This window comes from Salvia hispanica, chromosome 4 (assembly GCF_023119035.1).
Source record: "Salvia hispanica cultivar TCC Black 2014 chromosome 4, UniMelb_Shisp_WGS_1.0, whole genome shotgun sequence".
Lineage (NCBI taxonomy): Eukaryota > Viridiplantae > Streptophyta > Magnoliopsida > Lamiales > Lamiaceae > Salvia > Salvia hispanica.
The window spans coordinates 52,253,170-52,276,005 of record NC_062968.1 but is presented as its reverse complement, the minus strand read 5'-3'; the positions used below and the strand labels follow the sequence as shown (position 1 = coordinate 52,276,005).

The 22,836-nt window shown below is 36.7% G+C and overlaps 6 protein-coding genes and 1 long non-coding RNA gene across 9 annotated transcripts; 3 read left to right on the top strand and 4 right to left on the bottom strand.

Moving 5' to 3' along the window:
* The first annotated feature begins 1,046 nt into the window (after positions 1 to 1,046).
* Positions 1,047 to 3,279, top strand: LOC125223068 (PHD finger protein ALFIN-LIKE 2-like). Its single transcript, XM_048126029.1, has 5 exons — positions 1,047 to 1,304; positions 1,422 to 1,454; positions 2,086 to 2,308; positions 2,445 to 2,565; positions 2,761 to 3,279. Exons 1-5 carry the CDS (start codon positions 1,211 to 1,213, stop codon positions 3,007 to 3,009), a joined length of 720 nt encoding a protein of 239 aa, XP_047981986.1. The 5' UTR covers positions 1,047 to 1,210; the 3' UTR covers positions 3,010 to 3,279.
* LOC125223067 (myb family transcription factor PHL7-like) lies at positions 2,971 to 5,665 on the top strand. Its single transcript, XM_048126028.1, has 7 exons — positions 2,971 to 3,099; positions 3,674 to 3,810; positions 3,907 to 3,983; positions 4,155 to 4,197; positions 4,380 to 4,437; positions 4,873 to 4,942; positions 5,107 to 5,665. The coding sequence occupies exons 2-7, from the start codon at positions 3,705 to 3,707 to the stop codon at positions 5,539 to 5,541; spliced, it is 789 nt and encodes a 262-aa protein (XP_047981985.1). The 5' UTR covers positions 2,971 to 3,099; positions 3,674 to 3,704; the 3' UTR covers positions 5,542 to 5,665.
* Positions 5,666 to 5,842: 177 nt separating this feature from the next.
* LOC125222362 (calcium-dependent protein kinase 13) lies at positions 5,843 to 9,489 on the bottom strand. Its single transcript, XM_048124908.1, has 7 exons — positions 8,645 to 9,489; positions 7,950 to 8,093; positions 7,698 to 7,850; positions 7,151 to 7,266; positions 6,903 to 7,070; positions 6,389 to 6,619; positions 5,843 to 6,306 (listed from the first exon to the last, which is right to left on the bottom strand). Exons 1-7 carry the CDS (start codon positions 9,270 to 9,272, stop codon positions 6,160 to 6,162), a joined length of 1,587 nt encoding a protein of 528 aa, XP_047980865.1. The 5' UTR covers positions 9,273 to 9,489; the 3' UTR covers positions 5,843 to 6,159.
* Positions 9,490 to 11,802: 2,313 nt separating this feature from the next.
* Positions 11,803 to 13,461, bottom strand: LOC125185307 (PHD finger-like domain-containing protein 5A). 3 transcript variants are annotated; one of them, XM_048081827.1, is made up of 3 exons: positions 13,375 to 13,410; positions 12,635 to 12,680; positions 11,803 to 12,408 (listed from the first exon to the last, which is right to left on the bottom strand). In XM_048081827.1, the coding sequence occupies exon 3, from the start codon at positions 12,378 to 12,380 to the stop codon at positions 12,048 to 12,050; it is 333 nt and encodes a 110-aa protein (XP_047937784.1). In that variant the 5' UTR covers positions 12,381 to 12,408; positions 12,635 to 12,680; positions 13,375 to 13,410; the 3' UTR covers positions 11,803 to 12,047. The 3 variants fall into 3 exon arrangements, with proteins under 3 accessions (XP_047937784.1, XP_047937783.1, XP_047937785.1); XM_048081826.1 differs by lacking the exon at positions 12,635 to 12,680 and having other exon boundaries at positions 13,375 to 13,461; XM_048081828.1 differs by lacking the exon at positions 12,635 to 12,680 and having other exon boundaries at positions 13,309 to 13,409.
* A 792-nt stretch (positions 13,462 to 14,253) lies between these two features.
* LOC125223022 (histone H4) lies at positions 14,254 to 14,784 on the bottom strand. Its single transcript, XM_048125971.1, has one exon. The coding sequence runs from the start codon at positions 14,719 to 14,721 to the stop codon at positions 14,410 to 14,412; it is 312 nt and encodes a 103-aa protein (XP_047981928.1). The 5' UTR covers positions 14,722 to 14,784; the 3' UTR covers positions 14,254 to 14,409.
* Positions 14,785 to 19,999: 5,215 nt separating this feature from the next.
* Positions 20,000 to 20,891, bottom strand: LOC125219231. Its single transcript, XR_007176094.1, has 2 exons — positions 20,762 to 20,891; positions 20,000 to 20,664 (listed from the first exon to the last, which is right to left on the bottom strand). It is a non-coding gene; the product is annotated as an uncharacterized LOC125219231 (long non-coding RNA).
* Positions 20,074 to 22,675, top strand: LOC125219230 (protein trichome birefringence-like 3). The gene is made up of 6 exons (XM_048121145.1): positions 20,074 to 20,340; positions 20,415 to 20,649; positions 20,782 to 20,953; positions 21,043 to 21,242; positions 21,320 to 21,478; positions 22,207 to 22,675. Exons 1-6 carry the CDS (start codon positions 20,163 to 20,165, stop codon positions 22,547 to 22,549), a joined length of 1,287 nt encoding a protein of 428 aa, XP_047977102.1. The 5' UTR covers positions 20,074 to 20,162; the 3' UTR covers positions 22,550 to 22,675.
* Positions 22,676 to 22,836: the final 161 nt, after the last annotated feature.

The following is a 22,836-nucleotide window of genomic DNA, read 5'->3' as shown; positions in this document are numbered from 1 at the left end:
CACAAGTGCATGTATGCATTTCCCAACTCCTATTAGTAGCGATGAAATGAAGTCTTGCAAGAGTTTGTTAATTTGCTTAAGCTACATAAAGATTTACTTGACACGTAAAAGGCTACACATTTACCTATTTTTAAGTTTATAGTTCATTACATTCCTTATTTAGATATTGAAAAAGTCAATTAATTAATAGGAATAGCTCCTAGGTATGGATCTCTCTCTCTCTCATTAACTTCAAAGATAGAATTAGAACTAATAAATTATGTTTCAGTTTAAACTTAATTTGTAATGTTTATGAAATCTTATTGTATTTACATGTCAGATGAGTCCACAAATGTATCACTCTTCCTCGTATCATTCTCTACAAAGTTAAATCACCTAGGTACAACAAAATGTAGTTAAGATTGTATAATTTTACATAAATTTGTACGATGTTATCTCACTATAAGATCATTCAAAGCTATGGTCGAAGTTTTATGGCCATCATTTTATTGGTATTTGTAATTGTAAAATAGACCATTAAATATGAGATATATTGCGAATCTTGATCAATTTCAGTGTTTACTAGTGGAAAACTATTTCAAATTTTCAATCAAGAGTATCTCATCCACAAACTAACATTACATATGAATTTTTGTCATAAACAAAGAGATATAATTCAATTTGATAAGTTTAGATAAATGCCAATGTAAAGTGAAACAACACAACTACCTGCACATAGAAGAATCCATAAATCTTATTGATTTGTTTTTTTAATACGAGAAGTCAACTTATTAGTGTCATTAAAGTATTCATGTCACCAAAATCACATCAATTATAAAGATTTTCGTAGTCCACAAAAATAGGGATTTTAGAGTAGAACAGATTCAATAAAGTTAATAAAGAAATAGGGATTTTGAAATAAAAGAGACTGAATAAGCAGTAGTCCAAAAATATAGAAGAGATTGAATAAAGAGAAAAAGAAAAAGAAAAAAAGGATAGGAAAGAGGGAGTAAGGATTCATCAATAGAAGCAACGACGTCGTATAAAAGTCTAGCCCTTAATAGAATTTCGTCTACATCTCTATACTGATTCAAGAATTTCATGCATACTCAAACCTCTTTCTCTCCCTCTCCTCAATTTCTTCCAATTGTTTCAATTTCTTCATGTAAATTGCAAATTGTGATTGTTTTGCTCAATAGAGTTTAGATCTCGTAGTTTTTTGGGCGCACAAATGGCATCAGTTTCCTCGAGTCCTCGAACTGTAGAGGAGATCTTCAAAGATTACAGTGCTCGTCGCGCCGGAATCGTTCGTGCTTTAACTAGCGGTACTACTCTACTTTGCAATTAGGTTTTGCACAAAAGACCGATTTTTTCGAACAATTCTTTCCATTCAACTGTAAACAACGAGTGTGATACCTTTTGGGCTCTTTTTACCTTTTCAGATGTGGATGAATTTTACGGGCTGTGCGATCCAGGTAATCTGTTCTGACTTCATTTATAAGTTTGAGTTTTGGTTGAATTGAAGCTGGGTGTTTTTGACTTGGTTCTGGTGTTGTAAATTGATTGATAAAATGTAGGCATTTTGAGGAATTTTATCATATTGCTGTTTTTTTTAATCAATATAGGTTTTTGCTTGATTGAAGGTCTAGTTTGCTCCTATATTGTGTAATTAGGGCTGACGTCGATAGCAATTTCTCTGCTTTGATCGTGTTTTTTTCCTTTAAAAAGGCAGTTAATTAGGTATTTTGTTGTTGCTGTTGCTATGTTTTGACGGTTGTTGCAGGATTTCAGCTTGATTCAGAGTTTTTATGTATCGGCTAATTGTGATTTTGTAGCCTTTTAGTCTAAGAGAAATCAGTTTCTTGATGTCTAGTTTGGAGACCTGATTGATTAATTAGCTTCTTGTTGCTGCCATATGCTACGTGTACAAAATAGCTGTGACAATGTATCGCCTTCTTGTTGACAAAGAACATTTGAATATAGCAATTTACTTGGGGTGTGAATTTGCTATGCCAGTTCTTTATCCCGTCTTAGGCTAATCATCTTCTTGTATGTTTTTTTGTTTCTCTAGTTGATCATGTTTGGTTTCTCGATTTTACTTATTAGAGAAGGAGAATTTGTGTCTGTATGGACACTCGGATGAAACTTGGGAAGTAACTCTCCCAGCTGAGGAGGTTCCACCGGAGCTCCCGGAACCTGCCCTTGGTATCAACTTTGCTAGGGATGGGATGAACCGAAGAGATTGGCTTTCTTTAATTGCTGTGCACAGTGATTGTTGGTTGCTCTCTGTCGCTTTTTACCTTGGAGCTAGGCTTAATCGTAATGAGAGGTATGAATCACGCCTTTATTCTTCAAAAACACATTTGGGTTGCATAGATTAGCTTCGTATAATTTACAGAGCTCATAAACAATATTTTACGAGGAAACTTCTCTGATTGAACATCATATGGTATCTTAACTTGCAGGAAGCGCCTCTTCAGCTTGATCAATGAATTGCCGACAGCTTTTGAAGTGGTAACAGAAAGAAAGCCTGGAAAAGATAAACCCAATGCAGATAGTGGAAGCAAACCTCGTGTTGGCACAAAGGTACGAGATCCTTGAACTTGAAATGATTGTTAGTATATCCATGAATATTTGTTTCAAGTTTCCTTACATGGTACTAATGCACTTTTCCTTCAATTTTCCTCTGTCTCCAAACATGAATGTTGGATTAGTACAATACTCAAAATTTATTTTAATATAAAGAGCAACTGTGGCTTTAGATATGTTGTCAATTTGCAGAGATCCAATGATGGCCAAGTCAAAAGCAACCCTAAGCTGGCTGATGAAAATTTCGAAGAAGAGGAAGACGAACATACTGAAACATTTTGTGGAAGCTGTGGCGGTAACTACAGTGCAGATGAGTTCTGGATTGGTTGTGACATCTGCGAGCGATGGTACCATGGGAAATGCGTGAAGATAACGCCTGCTAAAGCCGAGAACATCAAGCAATACAAATGCCCCTCCTGCATGAAGCGCACTAGGCAGTAGATGTCGTGATCAAACTGAAGATTCATATTTTTCACTCAGTCCCTGACAAAGTAGTTTAGCAATATGTGTTTCGACATTTTATTCTGAATGGTATAAAGTCCATCTCGTTGTCTACTAGGTGGTCGTCTATCGCAATGTCATGTTTTATGTAGGAGTTAATGTTTTTCATTTTAATGCTACAATATCATATGGTTTTGATGTTTCTGATGTATCATTGATTAAAAATATTTTCATGATTTCATATCTGAACTTTTACTTGGTCTTTCTTTCTGTCACTGTGCAGCTCATGAATATCTTTACTCTAAAAACCAATATATAACTCTTAAATTCTTAAATGTTTTGCTACTAAATCCAAACTCCTTGTTTTGGTATGTATAGTAAATTATTTTGTAACAGTAAATCTTTGTTTTCTAGTTGTCTTTCATTAGCTGGTTGTTGTACTATTTTTAGGTTTCTTCACCAAGGTGACACAAACAAGAGAGCTTGTGATGTTGAATTTGCAACTCTTTTTTATCTTTTAATTGGATTGCAGCCATTTTGGGGCATCTTATTATACATCCACATCATGTTTGTCTTAGTTGAGATCGCCTCTAGCAATGTTTTTTCTATTTTAGCACCCCTTTTTAACTGACTATTACTTGCTCAAATTACCATTGCCTGGCAGTGTTGCAAGGTCGCCCGGCCACAGCAGCAACATGGGCTCTCACCGGTCGAACAGCTTGTCCAAGGAGAGGCTCAAGTGGACGAAAGAACTGCACGACTTGTTCGAGAAGGCAGTCAATCAGATTGGAGGTCCAGACAGTAAGTGAGGGCTGGTTGATCATTACTTTAATAATCATTCAAATCTATGTATGTGTGTTTGGCTAATTATTTTCTGGGGTTGCTTTGTTTTGTTAGGGGCAACTCCTAAAGGTATTCTCAAGGCCATGGGTATTCCTGGACTGACTATCTTTCATGTCAAGAGTCACTTGCAGGTTTCTCTCTCTCTCTCTTTCTCTCTACTCGTGTACATCCGGATGTATGGTGCATCCACTCTAATTACGGTTCATTAATCCCTAAGTAGGATTTATTAATCACAATTCAGATATTCACTTAGGGTGGATGAATTAGTCTCTTTCTAAAATTTGATTTGTTTGTCTTTTCAGAAATACAGGATGTCAGTATTTACTCGAGAAGAAGACTACACGAGTAAATAAACTATATAGTACATTTTTTTTTTAAAAATTGTCGATAATTTGTAGTACATGTTTTGTGAAGACCATGTTATCAAAATATCAAACTTGGAAATTATAACTCGGCCTTCCATCGATGATTTATTTTTACGTATGCCCTGCTTGCACATAAAGAACATGATCTCTTGTAACACGCAGAAGGGAAGCTTGATAGACGAAGCGTATCAGAGATGCTGCCCAACTTCAGTGCTATCTCGTGAGTCTATCCGATTTCTTTTACATGTTAAATCTAGTAATGTTCAATTTTCCTTACTATAACAATAACCTCCTCTCTACGATCATAATCCGGTATATGCAACACGATAGTTTTAAATACGAAAACGTATCTAAATCTCCGAATAACTTTGTTTGAAAGTTGGTTTGGCCTTCTAAACGACAGTTTCCTTCCGCAACTTAACGTTACTTATAATAGGTTACAATATTTCCAACTTGGACACTCAACAAACTAAAAATCACCAAATGGTATCTAAACTTTAAACTCATGATTATATTAATACCCATAACTTAAATTTGATTTCATCACGTAAATGAGTCACCTAAAAATAGCAAAAGGAATTTAATTTGACATATGTTAGCCCAATATATAGAGTTTTCCATGATTTCTTTTTCATGCCATCACTAAATAATTCAGGGGTGCACAACTAAACGAGGCATTGCAAATACAAATGGAAGCCCAGAGAAGACTGAGCGATCAGCTTGAGGTGAGTGATAGAGAGTGTAGTTTTTTCCTTTTTGAGAATCAATATGATGAATTAAACCTCCGACCTATTGGTTGAAAACGTCTTACCACCAATTATGCTGCAATTCACTATCAAGAGAGAAGGTTTGGTTAAAACAAGTCTAATGTGTGCGTGCGTACGTGCAGGTCCAGAAAAGCTTGAAGATGAAAATCGAAGCACAGGGAAGATTTCTAGACAAGATCATGGAGGAGTACAAGAACCGACAGCCAGGAACCACCAAGCCATACTCTCCGATTCACTCACTGCCGTCTCTCAGTGAGGAATCGGAGCAGTCAAATGACAAGGAATTCGACTCAGACTTGGAAGGCATTAGTGAGATATCATATAAAGAAGAGTTCCGGCCTCCAAAGAGGATCAAGATTGTTCAGGAAAATGTTGTTCCACAAATGCCAATATCGTTCAATCTTGATTCACCAAACTTGAATATGGTCCCTCTAGATGGGATTAGCAGGAATCTATATGCAGAGCAGGAGATGGGCTTCATGCCGTGGGGCAGCGACACCTTCTCGCCGTCACCACTGCTGCTGCCGCCGGGCATGTACAGCCATCTGAATCGGTAATAAATAATAGAAGGGTGTCTTGTTTGTGCAGTATAATAAGGTTTATGTGTTGGTGGGGACTGAAATCGATGGTCAGTGTGTAATGATGTACGTACTGAATAATATGGCCAGAATTGCCATCGTTTGAGAGATGTACTTGATGATAGATATCCCCTCTCTCTCTATGTTTCACACACACACATCAAATAGGGATCAAAAGTTTAAAAAAATTTAAGAGCAAACCAAGGTCATTTTCACATTGAAAACCAATCATGAAAACATACATGTTCCAATGTAGAAGAAAACAGTAAGAAAATTCATATGCACAAACTTGATATGCATTAAAAGACAACTCTCCGACCAAATATTTACTACATTGTCCACAAGAATACCTGAGAGCTGATAGAGAAGAGAGAAAAGGAACACACATATGGTCGGATGGGGCTTTGGCGGAGCTGGGCCGGTTTTGGTCAAGCCAAGGAGGGCTTAATCAGATGAATTTGCCTCAACCATGATGCCCAGCAACCAATAAAAACCCCAATTAATACAAAGCAGGCCTCAAAGTAATGATAACGAAGACAAGATCGATGGACTTGACAACTCATACACGTGGAAAAGAAACTGACAACCAATGCATATTTACTCACCCAAGTTTATAGAACCATCCTTCATCAACTTTATGCTCAAACTGTTGAATCTTCCTCTTGAGTAATGTCGAGAAGCCTTTCTCCAGTCTGTCCCAGTTTTCATCATGGCAACGAATTCATCATAGCTGATACGCCCATCCTGCATTTAAGACGAAATACAATGAGCAAAAGACTAGATAGCGCATCATATGAATACCAGATAACTTGTATTTCAATTTCACCTTGTCTGTGTCAACCTCCTGGAATATATCATTTGCCACATCTGTACAGTCATCAACTCCGTCTTCCATCAAGGCATCTCGAAGCTCATCATGCTCAATGTAACCATTCCCATCTTTGTCAAAGTATGAGAAAGCCTTGTGGAGATGTTCATCATTGGCCATCTTCTGCAGATGGAGTGAAATTGCAAGGAATTCACCATAGTCCAAGGTTCCTTTACCATTTGTATCCACCTATTGGCAATAAAGAAATCAGCATACCCCCCATTGAAGGTATATTAAGAACAGTTTATTTTAGGAATGCTAAACAACAAGATTGCAATCCCAAGTATGAAAGGTTTTCGACCTCCTGCCAATATTAAAGTTAATAAACAAAAACCAAAAAAAAAAAGAAGTTTATACATAGACTGCATTATTACTATACCAAGTTTGGTAAATAGAGCAAAAGGGACAAACTAATTGCTGTGAAAAATTGCCTAAGCTTTTTCTATGGGCTTATCGTATGTAGTTAACTTACAGCTTCAATGAGCATTTGCACTTCAGATGGATCCATTTGCCCATTGAATTTCAATAACCCAGCCTTCAGTTCTTCAATTGAAACTTTACCATCATTATCTGTATCTATCTTAGCAAATATCTCTTTGATACCTTCAACTTCTTCGTTAGACAAGAAATCAGCAATCACCTGAGCAAAGACAAGTGCATATACTCAGCAAGCTATAAGTAGTGAATATACAGTGACTAAACACATAAGCATCAACAAACCCTAAGAGCCTTCCTCTTGAATCTGTTCATCAATGAAAATTGCTTCAGACGTGACTTGACTACATCCCCAAGGGGAACATTTGGCGCCTTCTTTGCATTCTGAAGCCAAGTGTGTTCTGCAAATTCCAAATATCAAGAGAAGGGGAACAAATGACGTTTTGCATATGTTAAATAGAGAAAGTTTTTCACGTACACTGCAGAATAACAGCATATATGCTGTTGCCTAAAAAACGTGCATAAGTTACATACTCATGTTTTATGAGAAAATGAAACAAACTAAGAACTATTCAGTTCGTGCAAGTTTCAGCCATTTAACATGTACTACTACTTACTACAACTTCCGACTTGCACACCAATTGGATTATGAAAGCCCTGGACAATGTACAGAGGAATAGAGTGCAGTTCCACGAATCAATTCCACCCAAAAGATGTGACATGGATAGTAAAATATAAACATAGAAGTATATAGAAAAGTGATTTGAGGATAAAAAACAATTGTCATTGAGTGCATTCAACAAGACATTTTTCAAGGAAATATGTAACTTACCAAGAACTTGCTTTGCAGTCAGCCGAATCTTCGGATCAGGTTCTAGCATCAGTCTTACAAGGCTCTTGGCGCTATCTGAAATACTTGGCCACGGTTCGCGCTCAAAGTCTATTTTCCCACGTATGATGGCCTGGGCAACGCCTTGTTCAGATTCTGTGCAAAAAAAGTTGCATAAGTTACTCATAAGTACTATTTCATTCTCTTGATGTACTTCATAAAACCAACAATTTCTTAAAAAGAAGTCCAGATTACCAGCCCAGAAAGGAGGAACTCCACACAACAATATATAGAGAATCACGCCAGCACTCCATATATCTATCTCTGGGCCGTAGCTTCGCTTTAGAACCTCTGGAGCCATATAGTAAGGGCTCCCCACAATTTCAGAAAACCTTTCACCTAGAGACCATAAATAAAAAGAATCAAAACCTCTGCATGACACCATTAAATATATCCATACTGAGTGTAATTCTGAGCATCCAGGTTCAGGCATCATGAATTAAAGAGCACAAGAAAAAAGCCCCACAATCACCTCCCTGCTACAGACAATAAAACAACTACCAATAGAAAGAGAGATTTCAGGAGGTGTTATTCCAGAGTAATCTTCATTGTTGCTCATTATGACAAAATGAAATTATGTTGTGTCAGCAATGTGTTTTGGTGAACATGAAAATGTATTGACGCAAAGGATCAAAACTATGAGCAATATTAACGCCTTTGATCAAACAGTTGTTTAACCTCAAAGGAACTGAAGCTATTTAATTTATTATAAATGCGGGTTTGTATAACATCATATATCAAGTCAACCTCTCCAACAGGGCTCAATTTTTGGGGCATTATTTTTATATTTTGTCCAGAGAATAAATGTAGTCAAACACCAAAATTGATGCAAAGTGATTGCAATTAATCAAGCAAGTGAGCCAATCACATAAATAAAAATGTCTACTTACCAGGCTTGAAGAAGATCGACAAGCCAAAATCGATAGCTTTAAGCGGCGAATTCTCCTTCTTATTCGCGAACAGGAAATTCTCGGGCTTCAAATCCCGATGGATCACGCCGTGCTTGTGGCAGAGCTGCACGACCTCTACAATCGTCCGCATCACGGCAGCCGCGGCCCGCTCCGTGTAATGTCCACGCGCCACGATCCTGTCGAACAGCTCCCCGCCCTCGCACAGCTCCATCACCAAATGCACCGCATTCTCGTCCTCGCAGGCCTCCTTGAAGCTGACAATGCTGGAGTTCCTCGGGAGATGCTTCATTATCGCCACCTCCCGCCGCACATCCTCGATGTCCACCGCCGTCCGTAGCTTCCGCTTGGATATCGACTTGCAGGCCAGCAGCTCCCTCGTCTCCCGATCAATGCAGAGATAAGTGACTCCGAACTCGCCGCGGCCGAGCTCCCTGTCGATTAGATACTTATCGTCAATGTTATCCTTCTTCACATCTGTCAGAACTGTGATCGCCTTTTTCACATTTCCCGACGATTTATCCTTCCGGCCGTGATCGTGGCCGGAGAAGTTGGAAGATTTGACGTCTTCTCTGGCGACGGCTGCCGGAGATCTGCAGCAATTCCCCATCTAAATCGGGATTTGAGAGCGGTAACCTTTAAAATTAAGCGAAAACCCTAACTCAAAAGCCGGCGTAGCAAGGCACTCACATGGCTGGAGTGAAACCCTAGCGTCACTGGGAGTGAAGTAGAGCTTCGCAGCGATAATGCGTGTACTTTTCACACAGAAATGGCAAGATTTGTGTGTGTGAAAAGGGAAAGGGGTTTTTTCACTCTGTAAATTGCGCTGTGTACGGAAACGGCTCTGATGCTTTTGTAATAGTGAGACACACATTATTCTCAATATTTTTCTAAATTAACTTTTTTTCAAATAAACTCAGCTTTCTTATTTTCTGAAAAGTGACATAGTGTACTATTGTAAAAATACTCAATGTTATACTCCAGTATATTATTATGAGAAACATTATCTTACTCAAAATGTCATATTTTTATCTCTAATTTATTACTTCAGTTCCTTAAAAATAAAAATTATTTCCATTTCAGTCTTTTTCTTAAAAATAAAAACTTTTTAAACTTTTTATTTTAACAAATGGATCTCACAATCCACTAATACTACTACTTCATTACTTTTTTTTTCATTTTCCTTATTTTATGAATAATTCTCTCTTACTTCACAAAATATACATTAAAACCATATCATTTCAAAAAAAAATTTATTTCAAGGACGGAGAGAGTATTGTGTTCCTAATTAGTGGAGTAGTACACTTTTCTAATACCAATACTAAATGCTCTATTTTAAATGTGGACGGAATATGTATTTCTTATATTACTTGGTCACTTTGTAAGGAGGATCAATTACTTTTTTTAATTTAATCGATTGGTTTCTTTTTTACACAAAATTTGAAAAAAATACTATATTTAGTGAATTAAGTGAAAAGGGGAATAAAATAGATAAGTGAAAAGAGAAGAAAAGAAAAGAAAATACAAAAAAAAAAAAAGAATTGAAAATGACTCATTTTGTAAATATCCCAAAATGTAAATATGATCCAATCAATTTGAGACAGGTCGCTGATGGAGTATATATTAATAGGGATATCATTAAAGGACTGGCATTAATAGTCCAAAAAAATGTGATGGAATATTTCTAGCATTAAAATTTCAATATAAATAGAGGGAACATCTTTTTTAGTCCACGAACTTTGCTAAAGTATCATTTTAGGTTCGTGAACTTTGAAAATATCATTTCAGGTCCATCAACTATGGGTTAATATTATTTGAAGTACTTTTTTACTATTTCTAAGTTTTTCTGGACGAAAATACCCTTGATACCGTAAATGATATATATTTTTAATAAACTTATCATATACTCATATTTTTTTATAAATATCTTTACAGTATATTTTTGACGAATTTTCTAAATATAATTTGACCTTCAATATTATCACTTAATTATGTGACATGCAAGTAAAATTGCTTCCTCAATTTTTATATTAAAGAATTTTAAAATTGAATAAAGAACTTTTCTTTAGTAATAAAAAATTTAATAAGGATCTTTTCTTGCATGTCACTTAATTACAAAATTAAGTGATAATATTGAAGGTCAAATTATATTTTAAAAATTCATCAAAAATATATAGTAAAGATATTTATAAAAAATATGAGTATAGGATAAGTTTATTAAAAATATATACCCTTTAAGGTATCAAGGGTATTTTTGTCCAAAAAAACTTAGAAATAGTTAAAAAGTACTCCAAATGATATTAACCCATAGTTGATGGACCTGAAATGATATTTTCAAAGTTCACGGACCTAAAATGATACTTTGGCAAAGTTCGTGGACCAAAAAAGATGATCCCTCATATAAATAATCCACCTTAATAGAGGGTTGTGACACAAATATAGCACGAGTCCAATTGAGATCAGGTTGAGCTTGAGCCGATCAATCGATATTGTCCTCTAATTTTCAAATTTCATTACTTTATTTGCTTTTGAAAGTTTATGGAGTAAGAATTTTGCTCATGTAGTGTGTTTTGGTTTGAATTCCAAAAGTTCATATTTAACATCCTTGGTAAGGAGTACTCCATCCGTCCGCGAATATGAGACTCATTCCTATCCGGCACGGGTTTTAAGAAATGTTAAGAAAAGTGGATGGAAGAAAGTTATTGGAATAGGATCCACTTGTATACATTAGTTTTAAATGATATGTGATTGGAGTGAGTTGGTGGAATGTGGGGTCTCTTTACTATTTATAGTAATTATCAACCGGGACTCCTATTCGCGGACGGACCAAAATGCAAAAACGGGACTCTTATTCGCGGACAAAGGGAATAGTACATAATAAGAAAATTGTGTGCTGTAATAAAACACCAACAATGTACTAGTAAGCAATCTGATGAGTTGGAGAATAAGATAGCTATGTTAAAAACAAGGATATACTATGAGGAGGCCAGCTTCATTCAACAACGAAAAATACAAATTTCAAAGCAGCCCAGCTCGTTGCCTAAGCAACGATACAAACTCATGCATCTGCCCGTGGAACAGTCAATTGGAAAGAGTATCTTAACAAAGAGTAAACTGAGGATCCAAAGAATGAGAGGGAGTAACGAAGAGGAAATCGTGAAATACTAGTTTATCACTTCAAATTTCATACATTTTTCAACCACAAAAGCAAGTAGATAGATTATCAGTAGTAATTGCATGGGTGCAAGTTAGCATTATCAAAATGCCATCCCCCAGCAGAAATTCACTGACATTTAGAATGATTCAAACATAAATGAGTTCGCAATAACTAAGGAACTCAGAAACTACTATCAGCAGTCATCTGTCATGATGATGGTCATCATCATCACCTCTTTTTGAAGCCATACTTCTTGCGCTCATAGAATAGATCCGTTTTAGCACTACCCAGATTCACTATCTTGGGGCACCCATCCCTGTCCTTCTCCAGCTGAGTGCACTCCTTGCAGTAGTAGGCATCAGAGATCCCCACCCCACCACAGATAACGCACCGGCCTTGGAAAGACCCATAGTTGCACTCATCACATATCCTCACAAGGGTGCAAGGGCGAACATAGGAGTCGCATATCACACACTTGCCATCATCTTTCTCACACAGCCTTCCAATGGCGATGCCAGGTTGCTTACGACACATGATCAAGTCAGGATGATGTTTAGCCATACTTCTTCAACACTTTGATCACTATCCTCTGCACATATTTCCAGACTTGTAACTATGTATCATTTCATATAAAACAGCAAACAACTTAATTTCCTTCGTTAAGCATTCACTTGGTGAATTGAAATTCAGCTATCCAGAAATCAAAATCCCAAATACCATATCTGAAACAGGCTTTCATAAAACTTCAGCACTACTTTATTTACCTCAATAACAATTTACAGAGACTATCTAAGTGGACAAAACTATAAACTGACCAAATTGGCAGCTCGAAACTGGGAACAGAGAGCTCCAACATAACAACTGAAGGAAAATCAATGAGTTACATAGTCAGTGATATTATTTCCCCTTATTCCCGTTTAGCCACGAATATCAGATATCTACTTGCAGTGTCTATTGACTATTGATAACTGGAAATCATGTAAAGCTAGCCTTGACAACCAAATTTATCAAAATCAAAATAAATACTTATAAACATCATACTCACAAAATCAAAAACGAAAACTAAAAGCTAAAAGGAAAATAAATTAGTGTTCGCCTCATTTTTGCATAAAATTTTAACCAAATTAGATAAACTAGTAGTAAGTCGGAACAGGGAAAAGAAAGCTCCAAAATAACAACTAATGGAAAATCAATTACTTGCATAATCAATGGTAGACATTCAACTTTTTTCTATTTAGCTTCCATGACTATCATAACTCTACTTTCAGTCTCTATCGACTATTTACAGCTGAAATCATCACAATCAGAATAAAAAAATATGAACATCAAAACCATAGAACCAAGAAAGAAAACTTAAAGCTAAAACCTCATTTTTGCATAAAATTGAACACACTGAATAAATGAACTAGGGCGGGGTATCCCCTGCTGAAAGATTGTTCAACTGTGTATGGCAGCAGATCGAACATAGATAGAGAGAGAAGAGATGAACCTGCGGCAGTAAAAGTGTGCGAAATGAAATCCAAAAAAAGGAGACAGATAGAGAGCAGAGATGAACCTGCGGCGGCGAAGAGTGCGAATTGAAATCCCAAAAATGAGGTCACTGCGTTCGATTTCTAATTTCCCTTTTCAAGGGAAACTTTTTACATTTACAGTTTAACCTCTCAATAATTCAAAATAACATTTTCTACCTCCAAAATTTTAACAAATCCCACCGGCCCAAATATGAATTATGCCAATGGACCTAAGTTGGGCTGGGCTTATGGATTAAAAATTTAAAAGCAATATATTTTCAATTAATTCACTAAACACAATTATCTAGGAGTACTATTTTGCATCCATAAAAAACCGTATCAACTTAAAATACTCCTACTGTGAATTTATGATGGAAGTTGCGATAACTTTTACTAGTACTTGTTCAAATTTGAATCCAACAATACACGAGGACGAAAATATTCTGATAGTATGTTAGTATTATTAATCACAAGTACTTCATATAACTAATTTTGCTACTCAACCAAACAAACTAGACTCATGAAATTAGCACTAAATAAAAAATCCAAAACCAAATTCAATTTAAGATCCAACAATGGCAAAATATATGGCAGCACAAATTATATATTTTCACTCCACTGCAAATAGTTCTCTTGATAGTGGATATTGAAGCAAAATTGATTAAACATGAAATTATGAAAAATAATTAGAGAAATTACTACATCAAGGGGAAAACTTTAAAAAAATTATTTTGGGCGTAATTTAGGTTGTTGAGCATAACAAAAAATTTCAATAACTTGTTACAAATAAAAGATTGAATCTATTTTCGGGCGTAATTTCGCTTTGTGAACATTACGAGATTATTTGTGACAAGGAAGTATTTGCAAATCTGAGAATTTTCAAAGTAGCAATTTGGCAATTAAAAGTTCAATTGCAATCGAAATGGCCACACAAAGGAAGGAAACATATATTCCAAGTTTCCACTAAAATCCAAGCAAAAGAGCATACAACAATCTAGATAACAGTCTAGCAACACTGGATTAGAACTCCGTAAAATAAACCCTAATTTACATCTGACGCAACCGCCAACCCTAGCAGCTCAGCCGCCGAATCCGTAGAGAGTGCGCCCCTGCCTCTTGAGCGCGTAGACGACGTCCATCGCCGTCACGGTTTTCCGGCGAGCGTGCTCGGTGTAGGTCACAGCATCACGGATGACGTTCTCGAGGAAGATCTTGAGCACGCCGCGCGTCTCCTCGTAGATGAGGCCGCTGATACGCTTGACGCCGCCACGACGCGCCAGACGGCGGATCGCCGGCTTGGTGATGCCCTGGATGTTGTCCCTCAGCACCTTGCGGTGGCGCTTGGCGCCGCCCTTGCCGAGCCCCTTTCCGCCTTTTCCTCTTCCCGACATCTTTCGGTTTCTGGTTTTGGGGGTGAATTTGTTTTGAAATGTGGAATGATTTTTAGAGGGAGGAGTGGTGGTTGAATATATTTGGTTGTTGGGGAATTATGGGCCGTTGGATTTGAATGTTTTTGGACGGCTAAAGATGAGGATCCGCGGTTAATGACAAGAGTTTGTGGACCGTTGATTAAGGGTCCTGCGTGGGAAATTTCACCGTTAGATGTGAGTAGCGGATTGTGGGATAAATGTGTTTTTATGAGATCCAATTTATAATTGTGTTTAATGATTCGGCGCTTACTAGTAGTACTCCATGATACTACTCCATAATACTAGCAGTACTTTCTTAGAGAAATATGAGTAAATTTTGAATTAAGTACGATACCATATAGATTATTCATGGGAGATAAAAAGAGTTAGTACTATGATAAGTACTTATGTAGTATAGGATTTTGTAAAAAAAAAAAAAAAATTACCTAAGACCTCTACAATAGATTTTTAAAAGTTAGTACTAGTACATAAAAAGAGTACTAGGAGTACAACTTTTAGTATCTCATATACTCCTCTACCAAGACCATCAACTTTTATTGAGGATTTCAATATGAAAACATAATAGATCAAAGTCTTCTAATGAACACATAAGAACAACCACCACTACAACAACCAATCAAGTTAACAAAGAACAATTGCCAAACTACTTCAAACCTTTGTATCTCACTCGAGACCCACAAGCTCTTCAAATCTTCTCGAACAAGGGCCAAGGTCCAAGTTAAATTCACATCGATTTTCTTAATCTTTTGGATATTACCGTAAAAAGCTTCACTCGCAACACATGTAGTTTTATAGTGATGAAATAGACCAACAACGAAGAAGGCACAAAGAGTACGTAATTGTCCCACTAAAATAGAATGTATAATAAAGAACTAAGTAAATGAAATAACTTAACGAGGTATCACACTTTAGCGACTCCTTGACACATGCGATAAAGCAAAGGGGTGCGGGGCAAGATGCGGGTTGGAACAAAGGGATCAGGATTTAGGGTGGTATGCGTATCGGGCTTTGGGTATTGGTACCACTTGGCTTTACATGGGCTGCATTCAAATGGGCTACATTTGTTCACGGGCCCAACACAAAATAATCAAAGTTGATGCGTGTATTATGAATTAAATTAGAATGGACTAATATGTTAGCAGTTGTTGGAAAGAGAGATATTAGTGTTGGATAGAGCGACATTAGAGTACCAAAGTGATGTTTTGTTTCAAAATATTATTGTTCCAAGATGTATTTATGATCTTGAGTCCCCAACATCTACTATAAATACTATGGTGTTGGGTACTCCAAATCAACCAATTCAATACAATACATTCTCCCCAATTTTGTTTTACATGGCATCAGAGCAGTGTCGATCTTGTGGATCGGTCACTGGCTCGACAGCTTCCGCAGAAAATTTCACAATTACAAAAATCACAATCCAAATACCTCAGATTCTAAATCCTGAACAGCTCCATGAAAGCATATCAAAATTGATTGTCCAATACAAAGATACAACCTACCAAGGGTGCAACGTTCCTACCTTATCTCGAAATTGATGTTTGTCTCTTAACACGAGAGCTCTTGCGATTTTTAATAGCCAAATTTTGCATTTTAGGGGATATTCGACGGGGATGACCATTGGGTGGCCAACCCCAGTTATATTAGGGGGCGAGAAAAAACCCCGGGGGAATCTGCTCACAAATTTTGGTGAGGTTGTTGTGGCAAAACCCTGGGACATCCATTTTCCAAGTTATTTAAACATTTTATTTAAACCTTTTAAAAAACTCGGTTTTTCATTGTGAAAATTTTTTTAGCCAAAAGCCACGAAAATTTTTAAACCCAAAACGAGGGACTTTTTTTTCAAATTCGTTCGATGTGGGGGGTTCCGTTATTTAATGGTTTTTGTTTTTTTGTTCTATTTATTGATGTTTGTACTGATGCTTTCAAATTTTTTAAGAACAAACCCGATGTTTTTTCCAAATTTAGTGATTTTTATACCATTTCCCCCAAAATTCCAAACCAAAATTGGGTTCTGGGTTCGTTTGGGGGGATACAATACAAAAAATGAAAGATTTTTGTATTAAAAAGGGTTTTTCCCACCAAACATCATGTCTTACACTGAAAAAACGGGGTAGGGAAAAAAACCGTTTTACCCTAGAAAAAACCCCGAGTCATTTTTTGACCCCAAAGCCCCAAATCTTTTTTGGCCCTGGGGGCCACACCCTTCCTCTCAATCGCTCCCTACCAAAGCTCTTGATTTGAAAAATCCTCCCAAATGTTTCCACCATGTAAAGTTCCCCGCTTTTTTGCCCCGGTTTTTGGGATTTTCGTTTTGTTCATATCCCCATGGCGAAAAACATCCCCTGTCCTCAAAGGTTTTCATGGGTATGGAATTAATAAGGGGTTAAAATTTTCCCATAAAAAACCCAATTCCCCAAAAATTGGCACCGGCCGGGTTTTTTTAAAAAGCCCAACCCACTTTCGGGGGAAGGGAAATAAGTAAAAAAATCGGTGACTCATAAGTTGGCTGCCTACAAACCCGCTCCTAGAAGTCAACAACCCAATATGCCGGCATGTCTTAAACAAACTCACTAAAATTATGACACCCACTACCCTCCATATCCGGGTAAACAATCTTCCGAAAACTTTGTTCTATTGACAATGTTATCACAGAAGGGAAGGGGGATCATTATGAAGATTGGGCAATATATTTTGCCATATCAAGTACTGGAGTTCCACCCAAACGAATTTCCCCGGGGAAAAGGAAAAAAAATCAAGATATCCCGGGGGGAAAAGCAAACTCAAAGGCCCAAATTTTAGATCTCTAGGAAGAAACCCAAATCTGGGGTTAATTCAAACCGGAGGAAGGGAGATGGTTGAATTAAAAGCTTTTAGAGGAAACAAAAAGGGGAATTGTTTTCCAAAAGGGAAAAAACCAGGGTGCGATGGGTCTTTACCATCAAACGGACCGACAACCATAGAGGTCAAGGCTCTTAGTAGGTAACTTAACCCCCAAGTGGATTACCAAACATTATCACCGGGGGAAAGATGAACACCCCGAGGTTACTTCCCTTGGGGAAACAAAGCGGCCCCTCACCAGCCCCATGTGACAAATGCATTCTTACATGGTAACTCAAAAAAAGATACTGGATGCTCCACCATTTTTTAAGGGACTTTGAAGAAGGTTCCCAAATTAAGAAAAATTTGAGGGTTAAAAAATTTGGGAGTTGGGGCGGGGGATTTCAAACCCTGAAGAATCGACTATCAACAAAGAAGCAGATCAACTCTATTCCTAAAGAAGGGGCAAAATCACATGCCTAAAAAATTTTTTTTTTTCCCATGATAGATCATCCAGAAGATTTAAGAGATAAATAGCTTTGAAGGCAAGAAAAAATGAAGGATTTGGGGATCAAATATTTTCGGGGGTTGAAGTCCCAGATAAAAGGGGTTTTTCATCAAAAAATACACTTTGTTTCACGAATCCCCCTGATGGAACGGAAAACACACCAATTGAAAAAAACCATGGCCTCCAGGTACTCCAAATCAACCAATTCAATACAATACATTCTCCCCAATTTTGTTTTACAGTAGTAATATATTTGTTGAATGGATTTAGAATAATCTTCAAGCACTGAATTTACTTGATAATTTTTAGTTTCAATCTAATAATGCTATATTGTATTCTCAATTTTGTAATGTAAATATATGCATATGACTTCATAGTTCACCTTCAATTAGAAGATTCAGAAAAGTTTCAAATAAAAATAAAATGTGAAGAAGATTATGTTTTTAAAATTTTGAAATATGTCACTTATTAAAGAATAAGAAAAAATAAAGCTAACATATGTCATTTTTTCAAAATAAAGCTAACATAAAAATAAAATGTGAAGAAGATTATGTTTTCATATTTCCAAACGTGGTTATTGCCCTAAATCTGTGGACCATTTTCGATGTTGCTTCTGTTACAGGAAATTTAATTTCGTTTAGACGTCGACTTTTTTATAAAAAGCACCAGCAATATTAAATTTATTAATAATTTTGGTAACAAACTTGTGCCTCATAATGCCCAAGTTAATTAAGCTTCAAACACACTGCAGTCTTATTCCACATGATGATAAGTGACTTTTGAGCTTATTTCCACTAATCAAATCCAACAGCAAAAACTCACTGTAGAAGTTGGGATGTCCATTCATGATTAACAACATAATTACATCTTTGATTATTGCCAGCTGAATCATTCATGGGTTAATGAATAGTTAAATTTTTTAGGTACGATATATGATAAGATTGAAATATTTTATAAAATGACACAGAGTTAAATTGACGAGTAGATATTGTTAATTTATCAGCTCAGACAAATTGTTAGAATTATAAATTTCCAAAGTACCTTGAGTATAAGTATGAAGCTCTATAAAATTCATTGATCTTTTCTAACATCACTTTTGGAAAAAGTGTATATTCCTATAACCCTTGATATATCTCTATTATTATTACCATTTCTTATTTTAATTTATAAGGATAGTTTATCAATTTAATAAAATGATTGGATTTTATTATTTTCTTATGACATATGGATCGTTTGTTTATGAAATTATTCAAAATTATGATAAAAATGACTTGCTTTACTGTATAAATTTTAGGTGCATCACATTAAACTCCACATAATTTATGGGATTATAAGCTTGTTAAATACTCCTACTAGTATATAGGTAATATAATATGGCTACGACTAAATGAAGCAACTATTTTTTGCTAATCTTGGGACTGCTTGATTTAACTGGAATGATCAATCTATTTCGAGTAATCATATCAAAAAAATGTAAGAGCAAAAAAGGAGCGACGTTGACTTTATTTTAATAAATTAACCATTCATACCTAATGATTCCTCTCACAGAAAATGGGATAGAGTGACATTTCGATAGTACAATATTCATTGTGATTCAAAGATGGGCAACCCTATTCACATGAGGTTCAACTTAATGACCATATTAATATGATACAATTATTCCGATATACTCTTTCGAGCAATTTTTTTTATTTTTTATTTGTGTTCACACAGAAATTTTTTTACTGACGGTTCTAATAACTAGTCCCCTTACTGATTTGTATGCAATGGTAGGACAACTAGTCCGAATTTAAAGTTGCTACATACCCAAAGAAATTCAATGATCGGTCCGCACCACACAACTCATTAGGATGGGAGATGAGGGGAGCTCGTTATGCCAATTAAGTTGCAATAAAGAAGAGAAAGCATGGCTAAATCAAACATTACTTTGGCTTCACTCCTACTCAAAACCCCATGATATAAACTCCACCACACTTTGTTTTGCTTAAGGTTTGTAATAATAATTCTGCATTCATTAGTACTTACCTCCATTTTTCTCATCAACCTCCAGTTTCCCTTATCTGGCTTTCCTCCAATGGGGATGCCAAAGCCCCCAAGAGGAAAGCTACCTCTGTCGATTCTTGCCATCGCAATCTGCGCGTTGGCTTTCCTCGTGCTGCTCTACACAGAGAGCATCACCTTCTTCTCTCCAACCTCTATTTTTAGGCTCAAGCCCTGTGCCAGAAGGTATGCTGCCAAGAAAGCTGCCACAGGTAATTAGTCTCACGTCGTCTCAGTCATGGAGTTTATGATGATCTTGACCCTTTCTTTTTTTCATCTATGGTAGAGAAAAAAAAAGTTGATGCAGCATTGAGACGTGCCACAGATGACCGGTTTGAGTTTGACCCGAAAGAGTGCTCTCTCAATCAAGGGAAATGGGTGTTCAACCGTACTAATAAGCCTCTGTATACGGACACATCATGCCCGTATCTGGACAGGCAGGTCTCGTGTGTCAAGAATGGGAAGCGCGATCTTGATTACCAGAAATGGGAATGGAGGCCTGATGACTGCATATTGCCTAGGTCAGGAATGCCAGACTACACAAGCCATGAAACTGAGCTTTGATCAGAAAATCACGCCTAAAGAGGCTTCATATGAGTAGGGTTGTGCTAGTGTTTGTGTTTCTTGGCTAACCTCGTTGTTTGCTCGTGCAGGTTTGATCCGAAAACTGCACTGCTGAAGCTGCAAGGGAAGAGGATCATGTTCGTTGGGGACTCACTGCAGAGAGGGCAGTGGCAGTCCCTCGTCTGCCTAGTTGAATCTGTGATACCACAAGGGGAGAAATCAATGAAACGAGGGCGTATGCATAACGTGTTCAAAGCCAAGGTGCATATAAACAGCAACAAACTTCAGTCACAAACTGAGATTGTGTGAACTATCAAGAAATCACAGTTTCTTGTTTCTTGATTGTGTAGCAATACAACGCAACCATCGAGTTCTACTGGGCTCCGTTTCTCGTGGAATCAAACTCGGATCTTCACATAATAGCAGACCCAAAGAAGAGGATTCTGAGAGTCGATTCAGTAGCAAAGCATGCCGAGCACTGGACAAACGTAGACATCCTGGTATTCAACACATATGTTTGGTGGATGAGTGGTCTGAAGATTAAGTCACTGTAAAAATCTCTCAACTTTTTTACTAAGTTATATGCATTGAAACAGCTGGGATTCTTACATCTGCCGCTTGATGCAGATGGGGTTCATTTGCAAATGGTGAAGAAGGATTTCAAGAACTTGATGCCTCTGTTTCGTACACATTAGGACTCAAGACATGGGCAAATTGGGTGGATTCAAATATAAATCCCAATAAAACAAAGGTGTTTTTCACCACAATGTCTCCTACTCATCAAAGGTCAGTCTTTCTATTTATTCATAATGGCAAATTATGATAGCAAAAGAAAAAAAAAAGCAAATAGAAGATGCCAATTAAAACCATTTCTTCTCAAATGGGTTATTATTGTAAATACTTATATAGACAATTATGAAATGATCGATTCAAATGCATAAACAAGACGTTTACCAACTTATATAGAAACACTAACAATTATGGAAAAATGGGAAAAAAAGTACAAATAGATGAAGGTTAATGGCTTACAATCTCATCATTATTCCACAATCACAATCTCATTTGTTAACACATCTTCATCAAAATCACACCTAACGGAAGACTTTAACCTTAAAATATAGAAAGCGTTGTCTCTTTTTTCTCTTTTGGCAGAAGCATATTTAAGCTCTAGAGTCTTTTTTTGACCAAAAAACACCCCAATTTTATGTATATTCACCAAAACTATCTTACTCACGTCAAGATTTTGATCTTGTCTTTCAGTTCAAAAAAGATCCAATTTTGCCACACATCTAAATCAAAGTAAGGATAATCAAAAGCTTCAAAAACCTAAAAGATAAACACAATAACATAATTTAACACATGTAAAAGTATAGATATCAAATCTTAGCCACTTTAATCCAGTATAATAAGTGGTTTGCTGTCCCACTTTCAGTACTATTATATTAATTTTGCTCAACGAATTAATTTAATTGTAGAAATTAATTACCTGACTTCCACATTTCATCGAACATCAGGAGCGCAGATTGGGGCAACGAGAAAGGCATCAAATGCTTCAACGAGACGAAGCCGATCAGAAACAAATGGCACTGGGGAACCGGCTCCGACCTGCGGATCATGAGAGCCGTCGTCGACGTGGTCGGAAAGATGAAGACTCCGGTGACGATGCTGAACGTGACTCAGCTGTCGGAGTACAGAATCGATGCCCACTCGTTAATCTACACTGAATCGGGGGGAAGATTGTTGACGGATGAAGAGAAGAAGGATCCATTGCACCACGCAGATTGCATACATTGGTGTTTACCGGGAGTCCCCGACACTTGGAATCGGATTCTCTACGCGCATTTGCTCTTCGTGTAGAGAGACTACGATGCATTTCGCATTAGTGTTTCGTTTCAAATTTAATTGTAAAATTTCCAATGCGTTATTCAGGCAACAGGTGAATGATGCATGCTTTACGTATGTAAGAGCCAAAATTTGCACAAATTCACTTCTTCCACAGTTTATTTAAAATATTAATCTCAAAACAAATAGTATAACATATTCCAAGTTAATTAAATTGTTGAGACTTGAGAGAAGTGAAAAGAGAACAAGTTGAAAAAGGTCAAGTTAAAAAGGTTAATTTTTCTGAAAAAATGAAATGATTA

Coding starts and splice junctions, on each gene's coding strand:
- LOC125223022 (XM_048125971.1), bottom strand. CDS start 14,721: ATGTCGGGAAGAGGAAAAGGCGGAAAGGGGCTCGGCAAGGGCGGCGCC.
- LOC125223068 (XM_048126029.1), top strand. CDS start 1,211: ATGGCATCAGTTTCCTCGAGTCCTCGAACTGTAGAGGAGATCTTCAAA. Junction 1,305..1,421: donor CGTTCGTGCTTTAACTAGCG/GTACTACTCTAC, acceptor TTACCTTTTCAG/ATGTGGATGAATTTTACGGG. Junction 1,455..2,085: donor TTACGGGCTGTGCGATCCAG/GTAATCTGTTCT, acceptor TTTACTTATTAG/AGAAGGAGAATTTGTGTCTG.
- LOC125185307 (XM_048081826.1), bottom strand. CDS start 12,380: ATGGCTAAACATCATCCTGACTTGATCATGTGTCGTAAGCAACCTGGC.
- LOC125222362 (XM_048124908.1), bottom strand. CDS start 9,272: ATGGGGAATTGCTGCAGATCTCCGGCAGCCGTCGCCAGAGAAGACGTC. Junction 7,071..7,150: donor TCAAGAGGAAGGCTCTTAGG/GTTTGTTGATGC, acceptor GTCTTTGCTCAG/GTGATTGCTGATTTCTTGTC. Junction 6,620..6,902: donor TGCAAATGCTCATTGAAGCT/GTAAGTTAACTA, acceptor TATTGCCAATAG/GTGGATACAAATGGTAAAGG.
- LOC125219230 (XM_048121145.1), top strand. CDS start 20,163: ATGGGGATGCCAAAGCCCCCAAGAGGAAAGCTACCTCTGTCGATTCTT. Junction 20,650..20,781: donor GATGACTGCATATTGCCTAG/GTCAGGAATGCC, acceptor TTGCTCGTGCAG/GTTTGATCCGAAAACTGCAC. Junction 21,243..21,319: donor GGTCTGAAGATTAAGTCACT/GTAAAAATCTCT, acceptor CGCTTGATGCAG/ATGGGGTTCATTTGCAAATG.
- LOC125223067 (XM_048126028.1), top strand. CDS start 3,705: ATGGGCTCTCACCGGTCGAACAGCTTGTCCAAGGAGAGGCTCAAGTGG. Junction 4,198..4,379: donor TCGAGAAGAAGACTACACGA/GTAAATAAACTA, acceptor TGTAACACGCAG/AAGGGAAGCTTGATAGACGA. Junction 4,943..5,106: donor GACTGAGCGATCAGCTTGAG/GTGAGTGATAGA, acceptor GCGTACGTGCAG/GTCCAGAAAAGCTTGAAGAT.